Source organism: Podarcis melisellensis, assembly GCF_964234715.1.
Source record: "Podarcis melisellensis genome assembly, chromosome: 7".
NCBI lineage: Eukaryota > Metazoa > Chordata > Lepidosauria > Squamata > Lacertidae > Podarcis > Podarcis melisellensis.
This window is the reverse complement of record NC_138539.1, coordinates 7,825,567-7,847,873: the sequence shown is the minus strand read 5'-3', so window position 1 is coordinate 7,847,873 and position 22,307 is coordinate 7,825,567. Positions and strand designations below refer to the sequence as shown.

General features: G+C 44.1%; 1 protein-coding gene across 1 annotated transcript in view; it reads right to left on the bottom strand.

Moving 5' to 3' along the window:
- Positions 1-1,315: 1,315 nt before the first annotated feature.
- Positions 1,316-22,307, bottom strand: part of COL22A1 (collagen type XXII alpha 1 chain) — a 178,869-nt gene continuing 157,877 nt past the window's right edge. The window contains exons 51-65 of the mRNA XM_081918646.1: positions 21,882-21,935; positions 19,410-19,463; positions 18,931-18,984; positions 17,796-17,840; positions 17,421-17,474; positions 16,294-16,347; positions 15,120-15,173; positions 13,677-13,748; positions 13,428-13,463; positions 12,857-12,901; positions 12,036-12,215; positions 10,074-10,140; positions 9,016-9,198; positions 6,702-6,779; positions 1,316-5,186 (exon numbers count right to left, since the gene is read on the bottom strand). Of these exons, the coding sequence (XP_081774772.1) occupies positions 4,999-5,186; positions 6,702-6,779; positions 9,016-9,198; positions 10,074-10,140; positions 12,036-12,215; positions 12,857-12,901; positions 13,428-13,463; positions 13,677-13,748; positions 15,120-15,173; positions 16,294-16,347; positions 17,421-17,474; positions 17,796-17,840; positions 18,931-18,984; positions 19,410-19,463; positions 21,882-21,935 (1,218 nt within the window). The 3' untranslated portion in view covers positions 1,316-4,998. The remainder of the gene's footprint in view (positions 5,187-6,701; positions 6,780-9,015; positions 9,199-10,073; positions 10,141-12,035; positions 12,216-12,856; positions 12,902-13,427; positions 13,464-13,676; positions 13,749-15,119; positions 15,174-16,293; positions 16,348-17,420; positions 17,475-17,795; positions 17,841-18,930; positions 18,985-19,409; positions 19,464-21,881; positions 21,936-22,307) is intronic.

The following is a 22,307-nucleotide window of genomic DNA, read 5'->3' as shown; positions in this document are numbered from 1 at the left end:
CAGTCCTGGATCTGCAGAAGCGGTCCCAGTTTTTTATTTGAATCTGGAATGTCCCGCTTTTCCTTAGGACTTCCCTATTTTCATCAGAGAAATGTTGGCGGATACGACATCATCCCTTTTTGTTGCTGTTGTTGTTATTTAACCCTATGTTCCATTAACCCTAAGTTCCTACGGTGGATTGTGATAATCAAAATGTTAAAAACAGTTTGAAATGACTTTGAATCATAGAAGCACATATTTTTAAGGTGGGACTTAAAAGTATACATCTCAGCTGCAAATGCCAAGGAAGAAGAAGATGAAGAGTTTGGATTTGATATCCCACTTTATCACTACCCTAAGCAGTCTCAAAGCGGCTAACATTCTCCTTTCCCACAACAAACACTCTGTGAGGTGAGTGGGGCTGAGAGACTTCAGAGAAGTGTGACTAGCCCAAGGTCACCCAGCAGCTGCATGTGGAGGAGCGGGGAAGCGAACCCGGTTCACCAGATTACGAGTCTACTGCTCTTAACCACTACACCACACTGGAAAATAGGTGTGTTTTCAGCATTTGCCAAAAGCTGCATGATAAAGATGCCCTTTCCTAGGTTGCCACCACCAGAGCTTCTGAAGGTGGTGGAACAACTAAGAGGACTTCCCCCTGCCTATTTTAACACCAAAGGGGGGTCTGTAGTGAAGGAGGTGTGAGCTCCTTCAAATAGGCCCAGAAATGAACTGGTAACCAATACAGCTGTTTTGAAACAGAGTTTATGTGAGAGTGGAACATAATCTGGCCACTGGATTTTGAAACAATTGAGGTTTTCGAGTCATCTTCAAGGGAAGCCCCATGCTGAGAGCAATGCAATAATATGCTTACTATATAATGCTGAATGTCAAAATAGGCTTCTAAGAAGTTTACAAGGACAAAGGACAGTTACACAACCATTAGAATATAAACCTCTACAATATAATCCTCTCAATACATTAAAACAGAAACATTCATAATAATAATTTAAAAATGCAATAAAAACCATTCCTTGAAAATATAGCAATTAAAACTTGGGACTTAGCTGGAGAGATAAGTTGAATGTCTGTGTCACCAAATGTGTATTTAACAATATATGAAATATTTCACTTAGCAAGTTACGAAGGCTGGTCTTTTATTAGCAAGGATGGACAAATAATCCATATCGGCTTCTGATTTTTCAAACCTTATGTTCCATTGGGCCCAGTGACATATCCATTTGTGAATTTTTTTTCTTTAAAAAAGTATGCATGAAAATAAATAAGCATTTTTGTATGCATGCCTCTGGTAACCTACCCATTAAGATAAATGGTGCTTTTTGAATATTTAATTTTATTACATAATGCAAAATAACATGTATATACATTATAGCCTGAAATTATTCCGAGAGGAAAAGGTTTCAGATGCCTGCAATCTTTTGTGCCAGAAATTGAGCACAGCACACAAGTGCAGTGGGCACGTGGGTGGGGAAGGGTTTAATAATCCCACTGAAAACAGCAGCCACTGCCTTAGTCAAATAGAGCCATGAGGCAGTGTTGCAAAAGGGACCACTTACAAGGGACAGGAAACAAAAATTCATCACCAGCAAAATGACCCCCATCCCCAATATTTAGTCCAACAAGAAAGAGACAAAGCTGCAAATCAAACTCCCTTAAAACATTTTGGCTAAGATATTTATTTGCCAGCAAAATACTTCTGAGATTTCTCCTTCAGAGACAACACAGGCATCATAATTATCTGGAATAGAGCCTGCTTGCTACAATCACAATAATTTAGACACTCCACAGATTATACTGTTTCATTTTTTCAAAAAAAAATGAAAGCACTGATGCCATAAAACCCACATAAAAATAGCACCTTTAAAATATATATAAATAACATTTGTCTTTAACACTAAATCAACAGCACAGTCTAAGAGCTTCTTCCGTTGAAATGATGAATTTATTGCATGGGCTTGTTGCCTGTTCCTCCACCACTACTATTGTATCTATTGTACTTGGCTGCTTCAGGTTAAAAAAGCCAGCTCACTTAACAAAGGGGAAAACAAAAGCCCAACCACATGGCTGCCCCTTGGCTAATATTGGCAAAGAAAAATTTGTAAACAAGAAGGCAATGGGTGCCAAACGGAATTTGTGAGATTTGTGCCATGGCATAGCCATGTGAGCTCAAAGTTCCACTATAGAACAACTGCTTTGCATGCATGAGGTTTCAGATTCAGTATTTCCAGTTTATTTATTTTTTCAAAAAGGATCTCAGGTACCCAAACTGGGAATGATTATCTGCCTGCAGTGGAGCTCTGGTGAGCTGACAGAATTTAATGGATCAAGGGCCCGTCTCAGAATCAAATAGCATCGCATCTTCCTAGAGTTCTGGAATTGACCTGGCAGATTTCCCATTGACTACAGCTTCTCTCAGCATCCGGGATGCAATCCTGATTGCAGTGCCCCAGCATAGGGATGCTCTGATCCCACCCAGGCAGTTCTTAGGCTGATTCCAGCATTGGAATTCAACTTTGCCCCTGGGAATGGTTCCCTCTACCAACCACAATCACCCACCAGCAAAATTAATGCCAGCTATTTCTCATGCTCTACAACAGGCATAGGCAAACTCGCCCCCCCAGATGTTTTGAGACTACAGTTCCCATCATCCCTGACCACTGGTCTTGTTAGCTAGGGATGATGGGAGTTGTAGTTCCAAAACATCTGGAGGGCTGAGTTTGCCTATGCCTGTTCCACAAGGACCTGGATTCAGACACCAGGCCCTTTGGCAGACCAACTCTGCATTAAAAAGATGTCTGCAAACATAACATGAAGGCTGGCAATTTCAACCCCACCATGTGGGAATCCCTCACAGGAGACCACAGTGCCTGGAGACAGACAGGTTGTACATCCATAGAAGTGACCAGAGGAGGAATGACCACTGGGAGGGGTGCAGAGAGAAGACGCCATGGTGTATCTACAGCAGCACAACCCAACACCTTCATCTTCCCCAACTGCAACAAATCATGTCTCTCCTGTATCAGTCTCAACAGCCACAGCAGGCTCTGCAACCTTCCAACAGCTTCACTCCTCCATTGTCTCCCAAGACAGATGGGTGCCAACAATTTCACTGCTTCAGGAAAATCTTCCAATATGCTGTGGTATGTGATATTAAAGACACAGTCCTAACATCCCAAATTCATTCTTCGAGGGTCACAGGTAGGACTGCAGTGGGACTGACTACTGAGCAAACAGGTCAAGGATTGCACTATTAAAATGTGTTTTTTCAACTCACAAATTAACCAGTTTACAGTGTTACCCACTCACCCTGAGCCTTGGGGAACTGAGCCAAATCAAGGAACTAGAAGTCAAAAAATTGGGTTTGGACTGATACATTTTGCTGAAGAAGCAAATACTTGTTACATATATTCCATCACTTTTATGTATTATTTATTTTGTTATTTATTGAATTTATATACCCAGAGGTCTCAGGGCAGTTTAAAAAAAAGACTTTTTCTCTGTCATTTTGTTTAATAATGACTGGATGCAGGTATGTTGGGACACACGGGTGAAAATAAAGCAAGAAATATTTAGGAGATGATGAGGACAAGGACAGATTTTCAGTTACAGACCTGATTCTTTGATTCATGGGGCATTGCTTAATCATTGGAAAATGGAAGTGGTACAGAAGAAGTGCACAGGGAAAAGTGGTACTTTACTCCCCCTTCTCCTGCCAGCCACTTTCCCTTCACCCTAGACATCCCCCGCCCGCAGCTGAAACCTTCAGACGTGGGTGAGAAAAGCAGGTGGCCAGGGAGGAATGTATGGGAAGGTGAATGGGCCGGTGAGAAGCCAAAGGCCTGTAAGGGGAGGGGCTGTAGATCAGATGGTAGAACATTTGCACTGCATGTAGAAGGTCTGAGGTGATGACATCTCCTGGGACCAGCTCCCTGTCTGAAACGGTGACCTGCTATCAGCCACCGTAGACAATTCTAAGCAAGATGGACCAATGGCGAGACTTGACAGAAGGCAGATCCCTATGTCCACATTTAATTAGATCCCATATTCAAATCCATGAAGACTAGAGTCTTATTTTATTTTTAGGGGAAGGGCTCAGTGACAGAGCAACTGTTTTGCATTGCAGGAAGCAGGTTCAGTCCCAGATTGTGCTGGGACAGATGCTTGATGGAAATGCTGGAGAGCTGCTCCCTGACAGAGCAAGAAATGCCGTCTAGATGGACCAAGGAGAATCTGAGGCTCCTAATGACAAACTCATATGCAAATTGTAAGATCGCAATATAATCTATCACACTGCCTCCATGCTTTGTAAAGTGGGTATATTCCCTGGGCTGATCTCTATCATACCGTTTAATATTAGCAAGTCCCTCCGCCTTACAACTTGGGCTAAACAAAGCCCTGAATAATTACATCTATGATCTTTAGACAGACAGGAGGTACCTCCAGCTAAGTAAATATCCTGTTCCAGAAACTGATTGCAATGGGTGTACAAATTTACATCGTTGTTCCTAATCTCCCGCTGCCACTTATGACTTATCCAGCCAGAATGCGACCTCTTTCTGTCACATTGTTCACTTCCACGTCTTTACTGCACCCCTAGCTTGGCCTTCAGAGATGATAATAATACTTTTTAAAAAAATCAGCAGCCAAAATGTCTTCCTTTTCAGCTCTAACAGGGATTCTTTCTATACTTCATTGACAATATTTATATATATATTTAAAAAACCTTCTTTTAAAAACAACTTTGAATTTGCCCTGATATTAGAGAAAACAAAAGCAAAACAAAGAACACTTGTCACCTCATAAAAGAATAGCAATTTATAACTTCTTATTTATGATAAACTTGACCGACCGGCAGCATTGGATGGTTTTAATAGTCTACAAGGCCTCTTGAAAAGAAACAGAAGCAGGGAAAACAGGCGAGACCTCGCAACTTCCTTGCTTCCTTCAAGTTTCAGACGTAGGTCCATAGGAGGTCCGTGGGCTTTGGGACCTTGCCTTCTAAGGCCCCTTGACGTTGCTAGGCCTGGCAGCCAGGCTTGCATAGTAAGCACACTGAGAGGGGTCACATTGTCCATTGGCTCCTGGTGGCCCCTGGGGACCCATTAGTCCAGGAACGCCCGCTTCGCCCTGGGGGCCAGGCGATCCTGGCATCCCATCTTTGCCATAGCCAGGTTCACCCGGGACACCTAGGGAACAAAGCATTGTGGGTAAGCATCACTGCCACGTTGCTGCCAGCCTGACCAAATAGTGCTGGTGCTTGGATGGTCAGGCTCAGGATAAGGCAGCTTCACCTGCAAAATGAGCTGCTGTCTAAAGGTGGTAGAAAACAAAGCTGGACCAAAGCCACACATGGTAGCATCTTCACAGTGAAAAGTCTGGTGGGTACCAGATTGGCATGTGCATTTCATGGCCCATCCCAGATAAGGAAGACACATGCGTGATAGTAAACTTTTTCACCAACAAGAGAAACACCCACTGCAGCTTCTGTCAGGAGCTCGTCCTACACTCGAGTAGGACCCTGGCAGAGACACATGCCCGACTGGCATGCTCTCCCCCTCCTGATCGATCGTTCGGGAGCTTCAAAAGCTTTCTTCAGCCCGAACGTCCCAGCGACCGATGCCAACAGACATCGGCGCACTTAGGGATCCGTGGAGTTAGTGCAGCTTGCGTAACAGACCTCAGCAACTCAGCATTTTGGCTAATCTACTTTATTTACATATAAACACACACTGCAACATGGCTCCCTCTCTCTATAGCATCAGACAGCAAAGAGAAAGAACAAAGGATAACATTCTGTCTCTGTCACTTCCCACTTTGTGGAGTCAAAACATACACCGTCATGTTATAGACAAAAATCCAATGACTGCAATCACGGAGCAGGAATTCTAACAGCTTCTACAGTGCTCTGGACAAACACAGAGACACACTTCTAGCCTCTAGGCAGCTGTCCACAAGTCTTGGCCTTGCAGAGCAACTGCAGCAACAGGGTCAACCCCTCTGCTGGCTTATATACCCTCCCTTGACAGGTTGTGCCCCTGCAACCTGAGACTTCTCCTGCTTGGCAGTCACTGCTGCTCTTCCTACTTCAAGTCCCTCCTGGTTATAGGAGACAGTGGGGGCAGGGGAAGATGTGGAGTCTACTGACCCATCTGTTGACTGTGCCTTCCTCTGTCTCAGACTGCCCTAACCCTGTTCCCTTGCCCTGGCTCTTGCGTTGCGGGCAGCGTCAAGCTCCATAATAAGAATAATAATTTATTATTTATACTCTGACCATCTGGCTGGGTTTCCCCAGCCACTCTGGGTGGCTTCCAACAGAATATTAAAATACAATAATCTATTAAACAGTAAAAGCTTCCCTAAACAGGGCTGCCTTCAGCTGTCTTCTAAAAGTCTGGTAGTTGCTGTTCTCTTTGACATCTGGTGGGAGGACGTTCCACAGGGTGGGTGCCACTACCGAGAAGGCCCTCTTCCTGGTTCCCTGTAACTTGGCTTCTCTCAGTGAGGGAACTGCCAGAAGGCCCTCGGCGCTGGACCTCAGTGTCTGGGCAGAATGATGGGGGTGGAGACGCTCCTTCAGTTATAAATTACTAGTCCCCTCTCCTTGTTGCCTGCCTCTGCCCCACACTCTTTGGAGTCCTGCCAGTCCCTGACAATGCTGCATTCTATCATGCCAAGTTAAATCTGCTCATCCCTTTACCCACCTGGAATTCCTGGAGGACCAATTTCTCCCCTCTGGCCAACACCAGCATCTCCTTTCTCTCCTTTGTCTCCTCTCTCACCTGGTGGGGAGGACAAAACAAAATTTGAGCAGCAGAATTCAGAAGATAAAATGGAAGAGGAACCTGATTAGGACCCATTTTATTCTTATTCCACTCTCCAGCATGTTAACATTCACCACTCTGTTCTATAATGAGCTAAAACGTTTGGACTTTAAAAGAAACAAATACTTGTCTTTATGAGGTTTATACTTTCCTGTTGTTAAAAATGGACAATAAGAGAGTAATCCTATACAGTAAGCCCCACTGAGCTTGATTGCACTTACGTCCATGTACTGCATACATTTTAGGGTGTGAAAATGCCATGGCATAGCAAGGAAACAGGGACGTGGGTGGTGCTGTGGGTTAAACCACAGAGCCTAGGACTTGCTGATCAGAAGGTCGGTGGTTCGAATCCCCGCAACGGGGTGAGCTCCCGTTGCTCGGTCCCTGCTCCTGCCAACCTAGCAGTTCGAAAGCACATCAAAGTGCAAGTAGATAAATAGGTACTGCTCTGGCGGGAAGGTAAACGGCATTTCCGTGCGCTGCTCTGGTTCGCCAGAAGCAGCTTAGCCATGCTGGCCACATGATCCGGAAGCTGTACGCCTTGGCCGATAAAGCAAGATGAGAGCCGCAACCCCAGAGTTGGCCACGACTGGACCTAATGGTCAGAGGTCCCTTTACCTTTACCTAGCAAGGAAATAATGCCCAACTGGGCATCTTCGGGAGAAAAGGCTAAGGAGTAAACCCTACACAAATCTGGACTGAGGTCCCTAAGACAGTTGGATGGCATCTTCCATGCCTCCTTCTGGAAGTCTGACCTGCTGGGAACCAGAGGGCACTGTTCCTGCCTCTCTCCACCTGGCCCAGGGCTTCATAAGAACTGCTGCTGCCCAGCAAGGACTGGAGTATTTTGGGGAAAGTTTTGTCAGGAGTTTTTGTTATTATTCCTTTTTTTTGGGTATCTTTATACTTATGTGGAAATTGATCAGTTTGGTTGTGTAGTTTTTGATGTGTTTTATTTATTTTTATGAATACTTTGCTATGTTTGTAACTATAAATCTTTTCATATTGTAAGCTGCCTTTAGGACTGTTTTAAGTGTGGAAAGGCAGTATACAAACAAAATGATGATGATGATGATGATGATGATGATGGCAACAACTGCAGCCAAGCGGGTGTCAAACATATTTGTTATGTACTGAGTTGAAGAGGATCCAAAAGGCAGCAGTCTGATTGGTCCTAGAACAATAGGATTCAGAATGCAGCAGTCTGATTGGTCCTAGAACAATAGGTTCCAGAATGCAGCAGTCTGATTGGCCCACAGGAGCCACCCAATCCAGCTCCAGGTGGAAGTGAATCTGCAACCTGATTGGCCTACAGGTGAATCCCAGAATTAGGCAATCACGTGGGGCCCATTGTGTAAATAATGTACTGTATTTTTCACCCTAGAGGGTGCACTGGCCCATAGGACGCACCTCGTTTTTTTGGGGGGGAATGAATAAAAAAAAAGTTATTTCCCCCACCCCCGAGCTTCCCCTGACCCCAGCCCCTAGAACAGGCTGCTATCTGCAAGCCTTGCAAGCCCGGCGACAACTCCCGCCGGGCTCGCAAGGCTTGCAGATAGCTTCCTGAAGCCTGGAGAGTGAGAGGGGTCGGTGGGCACTGACCCCTCTCGCTCTCCAGGCTTCAGCGAAAGCCTGCATTCGCCCCATAGGACACACACACATTTCCCCTTCATTTTTTGAGGGGGAAAAGTGCGTCCTATAGGGCAAAAAATACGGTATATAAAGCAGACATTCTGGGGGGACTTCCATTCCTCCTCACCACTATGAGCTGAATAAAGAGCATGAAATCCACGCTCGACTCCAAGTATATTTCAATATTGCTCTGCTTTCCTCTTGACCACATCAGCAAGGCTGAGAGGGGGTTTTGGAGTGTGGGCAGCCCAGGACCTCCATACACGCTGCCTAGGCTTGTGCCCCAGGGAGGTCACTTTGGTGCTGCTAAGAATGCAGGAAGCAGCAGTTACAAATTACTGGTCTCTGATTCTCCAGTGGTTTGACTTCACTCCTAGAGTCTCTCAAGACAGACAGGTGCCAACAACACCTTGTTTTTCCAAGATTGACCTAGCTTTAGAATGTCGTTGTGCATCATTTCCTGTTGCAGAAACTCTCTTGTTGTTCCAACTGTTTGCAAATATTAATTCTGAGTTCTCCATCTCAGCCCAGTTGCTGCTCACCGTACTTAAGCCTCACTCACCTTTGGGGCCCATCGGTCCTGCTGGTCCTTCTGAACCAGGCTGTCCAGGCCTGCCAGGTTCTCCTGGAGGACCTCCTCTGCCTGGAGGGCCTTCCTTACCAGGTTCTCCTGGAGGCCCTGGTCTACCCTGAGGTGCTTTGACGTGGGCTGGCTGCATCTGGCTTATGAGGTAGGGCAGTCTGGCTGCAGGAAAACATAGAGAAGGTTATTATGCGTGGGGGTCTGGAAAAAGGAGGGGAAATGTTGGAGCCAATGACCAGAGAAATAACTTCCAGCAAACCTTCCTTACCTTATCAGCTGTTCCCCGAATGCTTAGCTAAGAAATCCTTGGGGCTCTTGGACAAAACCTCATTCTACGTTCTTGTCCTTAGTTGTTTTCAGATGCATTGGGCTCTTGATACTCAGCTTAATATTGTGTCTCATTTTCAAAATTGTGCACCAGGAAAGCATAATTCAGTGACCTCTACATATTTGCAATAGTTCCCCTGTTTTTCATTATTCAGATTTTGATGGTCTTGTCAAGAGGTTAATAATATGAAAGGTACTAAAGTCTCACCTAAAACTACTGGAAAACCTGTCCAAACTTAGTACTAGAAACTTTATTCTTTTAACAACAACATAAATTATAATTCTCAGGATGTTAAACTTTGCATTTAATCAAAGTGAACATGCAGCTTCAGGGAACAGGAATTTGACTTTCTCTCTTCCTTCCCTATAGCCTTCCCTGGAGGCTGCCCCAATTCCCTTGAAAAGATTTTGAGGGTGAATGGGGTATGGTGGAGGACAGGGAAGGAAGGGGAAGTCTTGGAGCACAAGTGGTAGTGAGATGAATCCTTTTTTTTTAAGCAAGACATTTTTGGTCCATTTCATAAACCCATATGCTGAAAATCATCCTCAATCTTGACTGAACCATCTCAGTCCAGGTCTAGTTGCTACACACACACACACACAATTTTAGTTTCTCCTTAACTGTCTGGACTCCCATGTCCACATCTAGGTCTCTTGCAACCATATTATACATGTAGGATGTATCTCTGTCACTTTGTAGTCAGTCTCACCATCAAGTTGTTTTCCTAGCTCTTCTTGGATGAGCCTTCGCAGAGTTTCCACTGATGGAGTGTCCCCCTAAGGAAGGAAGGAAGGAAGAGTTCAATGTTCCAACAATATTTGTGGCTTATGTGATAGGGAGACTTGAGGAATTTGTTTTCTGCAAATTCCAGTGTGAAGCTGACCTGGAACACACCTCCATTTTCCTCTTGAAATTGCATCTCAAGTAATAACATGCTAACTGCCTGTAATCTTTTCTGTGCAGATTTGGATAGATGAGTTTTTCATTCTTCTACTCCCCTTCCCAGCTGTTCAGTGCTTAATGCAAGTCCTGTTATATTAGGACTAGGACTGAACATGTGTGGAAATTATCTCCATATATTGCATTTTCAACTTGAAGAAAGCCTCGGGAACTTTTCAAGGTAATAGATGTCCTTATTTTCCAATTAGCAGAAAAACGGCAATCGCACGGATCTCCAAAAATACTCTCTCTGTTACTTTAAATAAAAAATAAAAAACAACCTCACAATCACTGGTGCAACTTAATATTTTCCCCCATGTATGCTCCTGAAAAATTAATTCTAGAAGGGGTTTTTTTGTTTTTTGTTGTTGTTGTTTTTTGTAGTCATGCCAGTAGTCATGAGTCAATGTCAACAGAAAATGTTCTTTTCTTATTATTAAGGTCACCATCACTGTTACCAGCAATCTGTTAAGGGCAGAGGGACTCTTGACAATACATGGATGCAACTCCCTTTTAGGATGCTCAGGTGTCCTTTTTTATAGAGGACATTCCTCTAGCTTAAGGGCTGCCCAGTTTCAATCCAGTTGCAAGAGAGCAATAGGGGTCTCAAAGTTGCCGGTGAACAATTAGAAACACCATGGGAATAGGCTAGACAAGCACATTGGTTCCCTGGCCCCAGTCTTCCCCACTATGTTAAGATGCACTGTACTTATAATAATAGAAGAAGAAGAGTTTGGATTTGATATCCCGCTTTATCACTACCCTAAGGAGTCTCAAAGCGGCTAACATTCTCCATTCCCTTCCTCCCCCACAACAAACACTCTGTGAGGTGAGTGAGGCTGAGAGACTTCAGAGAAGTGTGACTGGCCCAAGGTCACCCAGCAGCTGCATGTGGAGGAGTGGAGACGTGAACCCGGTTCCCCAGATTACGAGTCCACCGCACTTAACCACTACACCACTGGCTTCCAATTTTATTATTGGCAACAATTTTATTATTTGTTCCCCACCCATCTGACTGGGTTGCCCTAGCCACTGTGGGTGGCTTCCAACAAATATAAAAGCATAATAAAACATCAAACATTGAAAACTTGCATATACAGGGCTGTCTTCAGATTTCTATGAAAGGTTGCATAGTTACTTATCTCCTTGACATATAGTGGGAGGGGATTCCATGGGAGGGGTGCCACTGCTGAGAAGGCCCTCTGCCTGGTTCCCTGTAACCACACTTCCTGCAGTGAGGGAATAGCCAAAAGGCCCTTGGAGCTGGACTTCAGAGCAATGGCTGAGCAATGGAGGTGGAGACGCTCCTTTGGGTATATCCGGCCAATGCCATTTAGGACTTTAAAGGTCAGCACCAACACTTTGAATTGTGCTTGGAAGCGTACTGGGATCCAATGCAGGTCTTTCAGGACTGGTGTTATATGGTCCCAGCAGCCTCTTCCAGTCACCAGTCTAGCCGACACAATATGGATTAGTTGTAGCTTCTGATTCACCTTCAAAGGTAGTCCCCCCACTGTTGCAATATACTTCCTATTTATATTATAGTATGCATTTCTAAAGTTGCATCCATATGCATTAACATATGCAAATCTGTGGCCCCTCTTGTTCTTCTTTGAATATGTGTGTGTAAATGCCTCTTTCTCTTTTTTATAAAACACGATTGACATAATTGACAGAAAACTAAAATGTTGTCTTAAACCTTCTCCTAAAACCCAGTTTTCACACGACTCACCCTAGGCCCAGGAAATCCAGGTTGTCCTGGAGGACCAGGGGGTCCAGACTGCCCTGTGTCCCCTGGTGGTCCTGGTTGACCCATTAATCCAGTGTGTCCCTTGCGCCCAGGAATCCCGGGATCACCAGGTGGGCCTTTCTCTCCAGCTGTGCCTTTTTCACCTTTAGTGCCAGGATCCCCCTGTCGGATAAAAACAGCATGGAATCAAAAAATGGTAAAGTTGGAAGGGATCGACAGGATCGTCCAACCCCTGGAAATGCAAGAATCTCAACTAGAATAGAATCAGAGAACTGTAGAGTTGGAAGAAAAGAACGGAGCCTTCAGCAAAGAGCTTTGCAAAGCATGCCAGATGGATGGGCTGTGGGCAAGGTTGTGATATTGCTCCATTAGACTGAAAGGGGAAGATTGAAACAGGCTATCCTGAAAAAAGAAATGTTCGTGGGAGGGAAGACTATCCTTCAGAGGACCATCTTGTCCCAGTAGGCTTTTATCCATAAGTGTTTTTTGTCCAGACAGCTAGCATACCTCAAATGCTTCCCAGGACCAAGAAAGAAACTGACATTTGGGTGGCCAGGGACCTGAGATATTTGCAAGCTGTCAAGCTGGTTGAATCTGGGTTGGCTCAGAGATATGCCAAATCTTAACCTTCAGTTATAGGGGATATAGCTCCACTTATTTCTGAGCAAGCCTGATGTAAGCCACAGGTGTCTTGCCCATCTCTCATGCATTAAGGAAATGATTTCTGGCAGCATCACCCAGACTGCCCTGGGCACTTCCCCAATGTTGTTCAATATCGACATTCGTGAAGCTCTCCAACTTACCCTGTCACCTTTGTCTCCAACACCACCTGGCTTCCCTGGAGTGCCCTGCAAGGACATAAAGAGGTCTGAAATAAGAAATGCCAATTAAAAAAAAAAAGAATAAAATATAATGTTGCTACTTTTGGTGCTTCCAGAAGGGACTTAATTTGCAAGTGGATCATTGAGATACTGCAAACAGATCACTGGTAAATAAATTTTAACTTATCAAATTTCTTCCTACCCTCCAAAAACAAATTCAGATTAAATTGGAGAGTGTGTGTGTCATATGGACTAGCATTTTTATGGGAAGAAGTAGGGTTTGTAAGGGTGTGGTTGGGGAAGGGGAGAGTCACAAGGCCACATAGAGAGGCCCACAGGGCCAAATTTGAACCCCAGGACCCTTCCCCTGTTGTAATAGTACCTCCCACCCATCCAAAACCAAGAGCAGAAGAATCCAGAAGCACAAGGAAAAGCAATTTGGAGAGATTTAAAGAAGTTTTGCACCTGGGTAAAGTGCACATTGAGAATTAAGGAAGAACAACAAAAGTTGTGCTCTTGTTTCATGTCATCTAACAAAGACGTCAAAACACACCTCTTTCCCTGGGATGCCCTTTTCACCTGGTTCTCCCTGTGAAATAGAAAGCACAAAAAGGATAAGAGCCACACAGTCAGAAGCTACTTCTGATAACCCAGCTACACTTGGTGAAATTCCCTTTGGGCTTTGGGCTCCTGAAGCCTCCTTCACAGAGTTCTAGCAGGTGACACTGAGCAATTACAGACAAATGAGGTCCTATTATTAGTTCTGTCTGCAGTGTGTGACCAAAATTGGTTTGCTGCTTACAGGAGGTCCTCGCGGCCCGATGAATCCAGGGAGTCCTGCACTGCCAGTTTCTCCTTTGCTTCCTTTGGGACCCTGGGGATACGAAGAAGAAGAAAAAAGAATAAAGAAAGAAATGCTGGTTGATATTCTGATCAGTATCATTAAAGATGTGGGAGGACCTACAGACAAATCGTGGATTGCATGACGGCTAGATAGTCACAAACAAAGGATGACTATTCCGCTCTATCACTTGGGAAGACAGGCGAACTAATACTACTGTAATGGAAGAAGCAAAGATCCCCAATGTTGAAGCAATGATTCTTCAACAACTTTGTTGGACTGGTCATGTTGTGCGGATGCCTGATTATCATCTTCCAAAGCACCTACTCTATTCCCAACTTAGAAATGGAAAGTGTAATACTGGTGGTCAACAAAAGAGGTTTATAGGCTGTCTCAAGGCAAATCTAAAAAAAAAATTGTAGTATAAACACCAACACTTGCCTGTGAGCGCTCCAGTTGGAGAACAGCCTTTACCAAAGGTGTCATGAGCTTTGAAGACATTCAAACTCAGGATGCAAGGGAGAATCGTGCTAAGACGAATACACGCTTGGCAAATCCACACTGTGATCAACTCCCGCCCAGAAACCAATGTCCCCACTGTGGAAGAATGTGTGGATATAGAATTGGCCTCCACAGTCACTTACGGACTCATTGTTAAAACCGTGTTTATGGAAGACAATCTTACTCGGCTATGAGTGATCGCCAAAGAAGAAGATCTTGTTTATTGGTCATTCAGATGCAGCCCCTTCTACTGATAAGAAACTGATGGGTTTGCAGATGGCTCAAATAAAGTGATGAGAGAATGGCAAACAGGTTTCTCTGCACACCTTCATACGGTTCACCTTTCTTGAGACCTTGCCAAAGGACTACTTGATTCCAAAAGGGGCTTGTCAGATTCAGTCATCTGGATATGACTTGTCATTTCCCAGAATCCCCACATTTCAGTTGTGCTAATGCTTGCTTTCCAACTTCCTGAAATGGAAGCCTGCCAGATCCATACTGGACTACTTTCCAAGTATCTGGTGTTCTCAGCCAGTTGCACATTTCTTCTCTAGGAGGCTGCCAGCTTGGTCTGATTTCAATATATCCCATGGATAAAACATACCATTCTTTCTTCTCCATTTGGCAATAAATCACAGCATGTAACAACCGCTCATCCTGCTTCATTCATTCATTCATTCATTCATTCATTTATTTCATTTGTATTTCAACTTTTTTCTCTAAGATGGCATACATAGTTCTCCCCCTCCTCATATAATCCCCATGACAACCCCGTGATGTAAATTGCGCTGAGAGGGAGTAAGATGGCCAAGTGAACCTTGGTCTCCCAGCTCCTAGTCCAATACTCTAACCACTACACCACACTGCTTGTAATGAGGCAGGGACAACAAATGTAGTACTTACTGGGTTACCTGGAGAGCCTGCTTCTCCTGGGGGGCCTGGTGGTCCACTCTTGCCCTGGCGGAAGGGGGAAAAACAGCAAGTAGTCTTTTTAAGAACTTTTAAAAATAACTTTATAAGTTTTGTGTCTTTGTTTCTCAATTTGTTTCTCAATTACATGGTTTTCTAAGCATTGTGGTATTTTTTAAAAAATAATGTTTATTAAAGTTTCAAAAAATTACAAAAGTGAAGAAAAGTAAGAGAGAAACAAAATACAGAAAAAAATAAAAACAATTAAAAACAAATCCATCTTTCCATGTCTTATCTCTCATTTACCTGTTTCCTTGACCTCCTCACACCTCCTTTTTTTGTATTCTAGTTCAATTGGTTATTTCAGCAAATCCTTTCCATCCTTGTTTTTATCTTACTAATTTATCTTAATATATTGTAACTTTACATTCTGACCTGTTAACAATCCATTTTTACATACCCCTTTGTAACATTACTGCTAAAACCACATAACTTCATTCCAGCATCCTTCTAACATTCCTTAATTTTACAGTGTTTCTGTAAATAGTCTTTAAATTTCTTCCATTCTTCCTCCACCGACTCTTGTAAGCATTGTGGTATTTTATGCATTGTAACTTGCAGTTATTTTTATTGATCATCGTTTAGTAATTATTCATTGTAATTGTTTCGAGTGAATCTGTTTAATTATTATTTGCTGATGTTTTGAGAGTGGATTTTATTGTGTGCTATTATATTCTACTAGATTATTGAATGTTACTTTATTTGATATAAGTTGTTCCATTTTTAAGTTATGTTTTATTACGACTTTCTGTACTGGGCCAGATTGCTCTAAGATGTGTGTTCTTGTATATTTTGTTGCTGGAAACTTCCTTGTGTATAGTAGTATAGGAAGGTGATATACAAATTAAAAGTGAAATGGAAGAAAAGAAAAGAAAATGAAACTTGGGAAGATGAGACAAAAGACCTACAATTGGAAACATTTCCACACTGGATTATGCATACATTTGCACAATGAGTGCAATTCTGGTTGGTGCACAAAGTCGTGCACACATTGGATTGTTTTCCTTAAGAGGCACAGACTCATCCCTCCAGAGTCCCTTGTACCACTTGGGACCCAGTGGGATGTGTCACACATGTTACCCAAAAGCCATAGGGAGAAACAACTCACTGTGATTCCCCTGAGTCCACGTGGGCCCTGGGGTCCTGCAGGGCCTGGATCCCCCTGCAACACAAGAGTAAAAGAGGCTGGGGTGAGAAAGAGTCATTTCTAAATTGCTAATCACATGGAATATCAAAGCGATGTGCAAGTAAAAAAAAACTGATAAAAGGAAGGAAAACACTGCTTCATTATGATCATCAAAACACTATAATCAGAATAAAGGTAAAGGACCCCTGGACGGTTAAGTCCAGTCAAAGGTGACTATGGGGTTTAGCACTCATCTAGCTTTCAGACCAAGGGACCCAGCGTTTGTCCACAGACAGCTTTCCAGGTCATGTGGCCAGCATGACTACACAGCTTCTGGTGCAATGGAACACTGTGATGGAAACCAGAGCGCACGGAAACACCATTTACCTTCCCGCCATAGCGGTACCTATTTATCTACTTGCACTGGTGTGCTTTCAAACTGCTAGGTTGGCAGGAGCTGGGACAGAGCAACGGGAGCTCACCCCGTCACAGGGATTCGAACTGCCGACCTTCCAATCAGCAAGCCCAAGAGGATAAGTGGTTTGGACCACAGCACCAACAGTGTCCCTATAATCAGAATAGTCAATGAGTGGCTCGCCTGTCTGGATGAGGTGTACTTTAACATGTTTACAGATGAGAAAGGAAGTTAGTTGCAAGCTGGATATACTGTCCAACTTGTGAGCGAGGACTGACTCATTTTCCTCTGAAAGGCGACTAAGATAATAACAAAAAAGCTAGAATCTTATTAAAATCAATGAGCAAGATGGTAATAGAACCAAAACAAAACAAACACAAAACAGGGATGGCCTCATTCTCAGAGGAAATTCATCCCTATTATATCAAGCATGTTCTCATGGCAGCATTTTCAACCCTAGCAGACGGTCCACATACCTTCTGTGAACGCCCCTTTAAAATAGTTCCAAGCGTGGGCCCATCCCATTCTCATTTACCACTTCCATGTACTTCTTGAAATTTCAGGTTTTGAAATTATGAAAGTCAGTGTTTCAGAGCTGTGCCAGTGTTTCCTTTCAGCCCTGACCCTGATAACACTCACTCCACCATTTGCAGAATCATAAGAGCTCTTATTGAAGCCAAAGTGGCACACTTACATCTTTTCCAGGTTGCCCCTCGCGGCCGGGTGGTCCTGATGGACCTGGTTCTCCCTGCAACAGACAAGGGTGGGAGGGAGAAAATTAGAGGTTAGAACAATGTGGAAGTTCCATAAAAATTCCTAATGACCCAGATATGTGATTTGAACTTCCACAGATGGCTGTCCCAAAACTGGACTCAATCTATGAGCAGGCATTGATAGGGTCATTGACAGGACTTGACTCCAGTCCTGGTAACAATGCAGCTTCAGCCATCAATGTTAACTATGAAGCCTGACCTATTCAACACTGGTGATAGGAGAGGTCTTCTTGTGGGCAACTCTGCCCATTTCAACCACTGTTTGAGTCAAACTGAAGGTCCAGTGCATTGCTCACCCTTGAGCCAGGTGGTCCTGCGTCTCCTCTCGGTCCCTTAAAACCCTGAAAGGTGAAATGGAGAGATACGTAAAAAGTTATTATTTATATGCATTTTAAAGGACCTTCTAAGTTACAGCTTTCTTCCACAATGGAACTCAAGGCAAAGGGGGAGGAGAGCTGAAGATAATATTTCACATCTGGCAACCAATACGCCTCTTTGTTTTCAAAAGTCTTAAAAAGCCTGGACCACAAATTTTAACGGCCCCCCAGCATTAACTCTGGATGTGTCTACTCAATTCTGACCAAACTAAGCCTCCTAGAGCACGATATAGATCAGGAAGCTTAGTTGGGTCAGAATCAAGTATAGTCGTACCTTGGAAGTTGAACAGAATCCATTCCAGAAGGCCGTTTGACTTCCAAAACGTTCAGGAACCAGGGCGTGGCTTCTGATTGGCTGCAGGAAACTCCTGCAGCCAATTGGAAGCCATGGAAGTCACGGCGGATGTTCGACTTCCAAAACGTTCAGGAACCAAGGCGTGGCTTCTGATTGGCTTCAGGAAGCTCCTGCGGCCAATTGGAAGCCATGGAAGTCATGGCGGACATTCGGGTTCCAAAGAACATTCGCAAACCGGAACACTCACTTCTGGGTTTGTGGCATTCGGGAGCCAAAATGTTCAACTCGCAAGGCGTGCGACTTCAGAGGTACGACTGTATACGCCTCCAGAGTTAATGCTAAATACGGCACATTACTGCTGGGAAATGAACCACCATAGCCACTAGAGTGCCGTGAAAATTTGTGGCCCAGGGCTTTTTAGACTCTTCTACCTGTGCACTACTGAAACACGATGTTCTTAATAAATTACTTTTGAGGCATGATTATCTCATGCATACCTATGTTTCCTAGTATGCTCGCGTGCACGCATGAGGATGTGCACAGACCCCTCCTCTACAAGAACATACCTTCATTTTCTCCATAAATAGAATCTAGCCTTCAATGAACATTTGCATCATTCTTGCTGCAGGAAGACCAAGCTTCTCAGGTAGTGTATTCCATGCTAGCTAATGGAGAAATATGCACCTGCCCCCTCCTCCAAAGATTCCTGGTGGAAAAGGACATATTTAATGGACCATGGTCGCCTTCAGCTGGACTTACCGGCAATCCTCTTGCTCCCTCTGGTCCTGGCAGCCCTGGCTCCCCTTGTTTGCCCTATAAGAAACAAAGCACATTTATAGCCTGACAAGAGAGAATGATCTCTAACATGTGGGTGCCTCAGGATCAAGCTCGATGTGATAACATTCACAAATCTATGTGAATTGTCATTTAAAAGTAAATGCTATTTAAATAACATATATATGGGTCTGATCCAGAGTTAGACCCTGGGTGGGGGGAGCAGAGGGTCTTTAATATCAACCCCCACCCATATATTTCCTAAAATGCAGTTTGACTTCATTTTATATAAGAATCTTTCTTCACTCAGAAGTAAGCAACACATTCTATGACATCACAGCATCTCAGCCAATAGTGGCCTCATGCCTCCCAGGTCCTAACCCAACACTCTGACCACTACAGCACACTTGTTGTCTTGCAAAGATAATACCAAATTGGAAAATATGTAAAGTTCATCTCCTTACTGGTTCTCCAGGAGGTCCTGGCTTTCCATCTTTGCCATCCTTTCCAGAAATACCCTAAGAGGGAAGTAGTCAAGATTACAGATGCAAGGAATGTATACAATGTTTGTTTCCTTAGGAGCAAATATTGTAGATTCATAATTGTGGATAAGCACCCCAAATACTGCAAGTCAGGTTCCTAACTCATTGATAAATGGAATTTATAGACCACCATCTCAATAAATGTCAGGGCACTGTAAAGCAACATATGCAAGCAGAAGAAAAATAATGTGCAGCATTAAAAATAGCACAATGCATCAGCACGAGGTACAATATGCAAGCTTGTCAACTGGCTGAGCTGGAAACTCCACGGAACGATACCCAGGAAAAGAACAAGTCAGACAGCCAATGTCTCATTAGCTGCAATGTGAAACAACAAGCAAAGTCACATTGCAGAACGTCTCGAGCCAGGGGTCGCAAATAGGTCCACGGGGACCTAAGCAAACCAGAGAACCTGTCATGGGCACAACACACAGACATAAACACTCTGCAAGCCAGTCAACACAGCAACCTAGCATATAGGCTGCAACAGAATGCTTCATTCAAGCCTAATTTCAGCAGGGTGGGAGGGAAAGCGACCAACGTGGCCCCAGTGAAGAATTCTGTGCATACCTGGAGGTGCCACAATGGCAATCGCCTCTTACTGGGGATTAGCCCTGGCTAGAGAGTTCCAGAAAAACATCTACTCCTGCTTCATTGACTACGCAAAAGCATTTGACTGTGTCAACCACAGCAAACTATGGCAAGTTCTTAAAGAAAGGGGAGTGCCTGATCACCTCATCTGTCTCCTGAGAAATCTCTATGTGGGACAAGAAACTACAGTTAGATCTGGATATGGAGCAACTCATTGGTTCAAAATTGGGAAAGGAGTACGACAAGGCTGTATATTGTCTCCCTGCTTATTTAACTTATATGCAGAATTCATCATGCGAAAGGCTGGGCTGGATGAATTCCAAGCCGGAATTAAGATCACCGGAAGAAATATCAACAACCTCAGATATGCAGATGACACAACCTTGCTGGCAGAAAGTGAGGAGGAATTAAAGAACCTTTTAATGAGGGTGAAAGAGGAGAGCACAAAATATGGTCTGAAGCTCAGCATCAAAAAAACGAAGATCATGGCCACTAGTCCCATCACCTCCTGGCAAATAGAAGGGGAAGAAATGGAGGCAGTGAGAGATTTTACTTTTTTGGGCTCCATGATCACTGCAGATGGTGACAGCAGCCACGAAATTAAAAGACGCCTCTTCTTGGGAGAAAAGCGATGACAAACCTAGACAGCATCTTAAAAAGCAGAGACATCACCTTACTGACAAAGGTCCATATAGTTAAAGCTATGCTTTTCCCAGTAGTGATGTATGGAAGTGAGAGCTGGACCATAAAGAAGGCTGATCGCCAAAGAATTGATGCTTTTGAATTATGGTGCTGGATGAGACTCTTGAGTCCCATGGACTGCAAGAAGATCAAACCTATCCATTCTTAAGGAAATCAGCCCTGAGTGCTCACTGGAAGGACAGATCCTGAAGCTGAGGCTCTAATACTTTGGCCACCTGAGGGGAAGAGAAGACTCCCTGGAAAAGACCCTGATGTTGGTAAAGATGGAGGGCACAAGGAGAAGGGGATGACAGAGGACGAGATGGTTGGAGAGTGTTCTCGAAGCTACCAGCATGAGTTTGACCGAACTGCAGGAGGCAGTGGATGACAGGAGTGCCTGGCGTGCTCTGGTCCATGGGGTCACAAAGAGTTGGACACGACTAAACAACAACAACAACAATTCTTCCTGCAAAGCATGGGTTCTACCACTAACCGTCAGCTGTACCTTGTTTCCAAAATGGGTTTTTCTCTGTCTTGTGGCTTATTCCCTGCCTCCCCTCCTCTGATGTTTTCTCCCCTATATTCCCTTTCTCTCGTTACAAATTGTGCCACAAAGTTTTAGCTAGGAGAAATTTCATTGATTTTTTTTTTTTTAATGCATGCCAATTCAGATCAGAAGATCTCTCGAGAAGTCAAGCATAGAATGCACACACAACATCTCAGTATTGCCGCTTATGGGGGGTGGGTGGGCAATGCCTCAAAAGACATTCATGATGATGATGATGATGATGATGATGATGTATTATTTATATGCTGCCCATCTGACTGGGTTGCTCCAGCCACTCTGGGTGGCTCCTAACAAAAAAAATTTTTTTTAAAAAAATACAACATTGCACATTAAAAACTTCCCTTCAGATGTCCCACACCTGTTTATCTGTTTGACATCTGCTGGGAGGGCGCTCCATAGGGTGGGGCCTGACATTCGTGAAGTCACATTCACCAGGAACATATGCAAGTATGCCACACAATCTTTTTACTGTTGAAATATGCCAGGGATTCAAGAATACTACAGTCCCCGGCATATGAGATGTGTCAATGTTTACAAATGCAGGGATAACTCACCAGACGTCCAGGCAATCCCGGTGGCCCCTGAGGTCCTGATGGGCCTTCTTTACCCTGCCAAAGAGACACAGACGTGGAGATGTTCACATAAGCTTTCCAGGCAGAGACATCCCCAGAAGAACAATCTGTTAGCAAGGCCTTCTGAATTTATGCTCAATATTACTTAGGCCTTTGGGATGGGGGGAAGAGAGTGGGTGTAGAAGGGAGCAGAACTTACCTGACCTCCTGCCAATGAAATCACTGCAGCTTACTGGGAGGGAGACTGGAAGGGGCTAGGAGGAGGGGAGGTCAGCATTGCATGGATAAACCTGGAAGAGTGCCAATTTGGCTCTTGACCTCTCTTCCACTTTGTCCCTCCCACTCTCCCTCCGGATTAGCAGCAATGACTTTGCTACCAGGAGGTCAGGTAAGTGCCCATAGTTGATG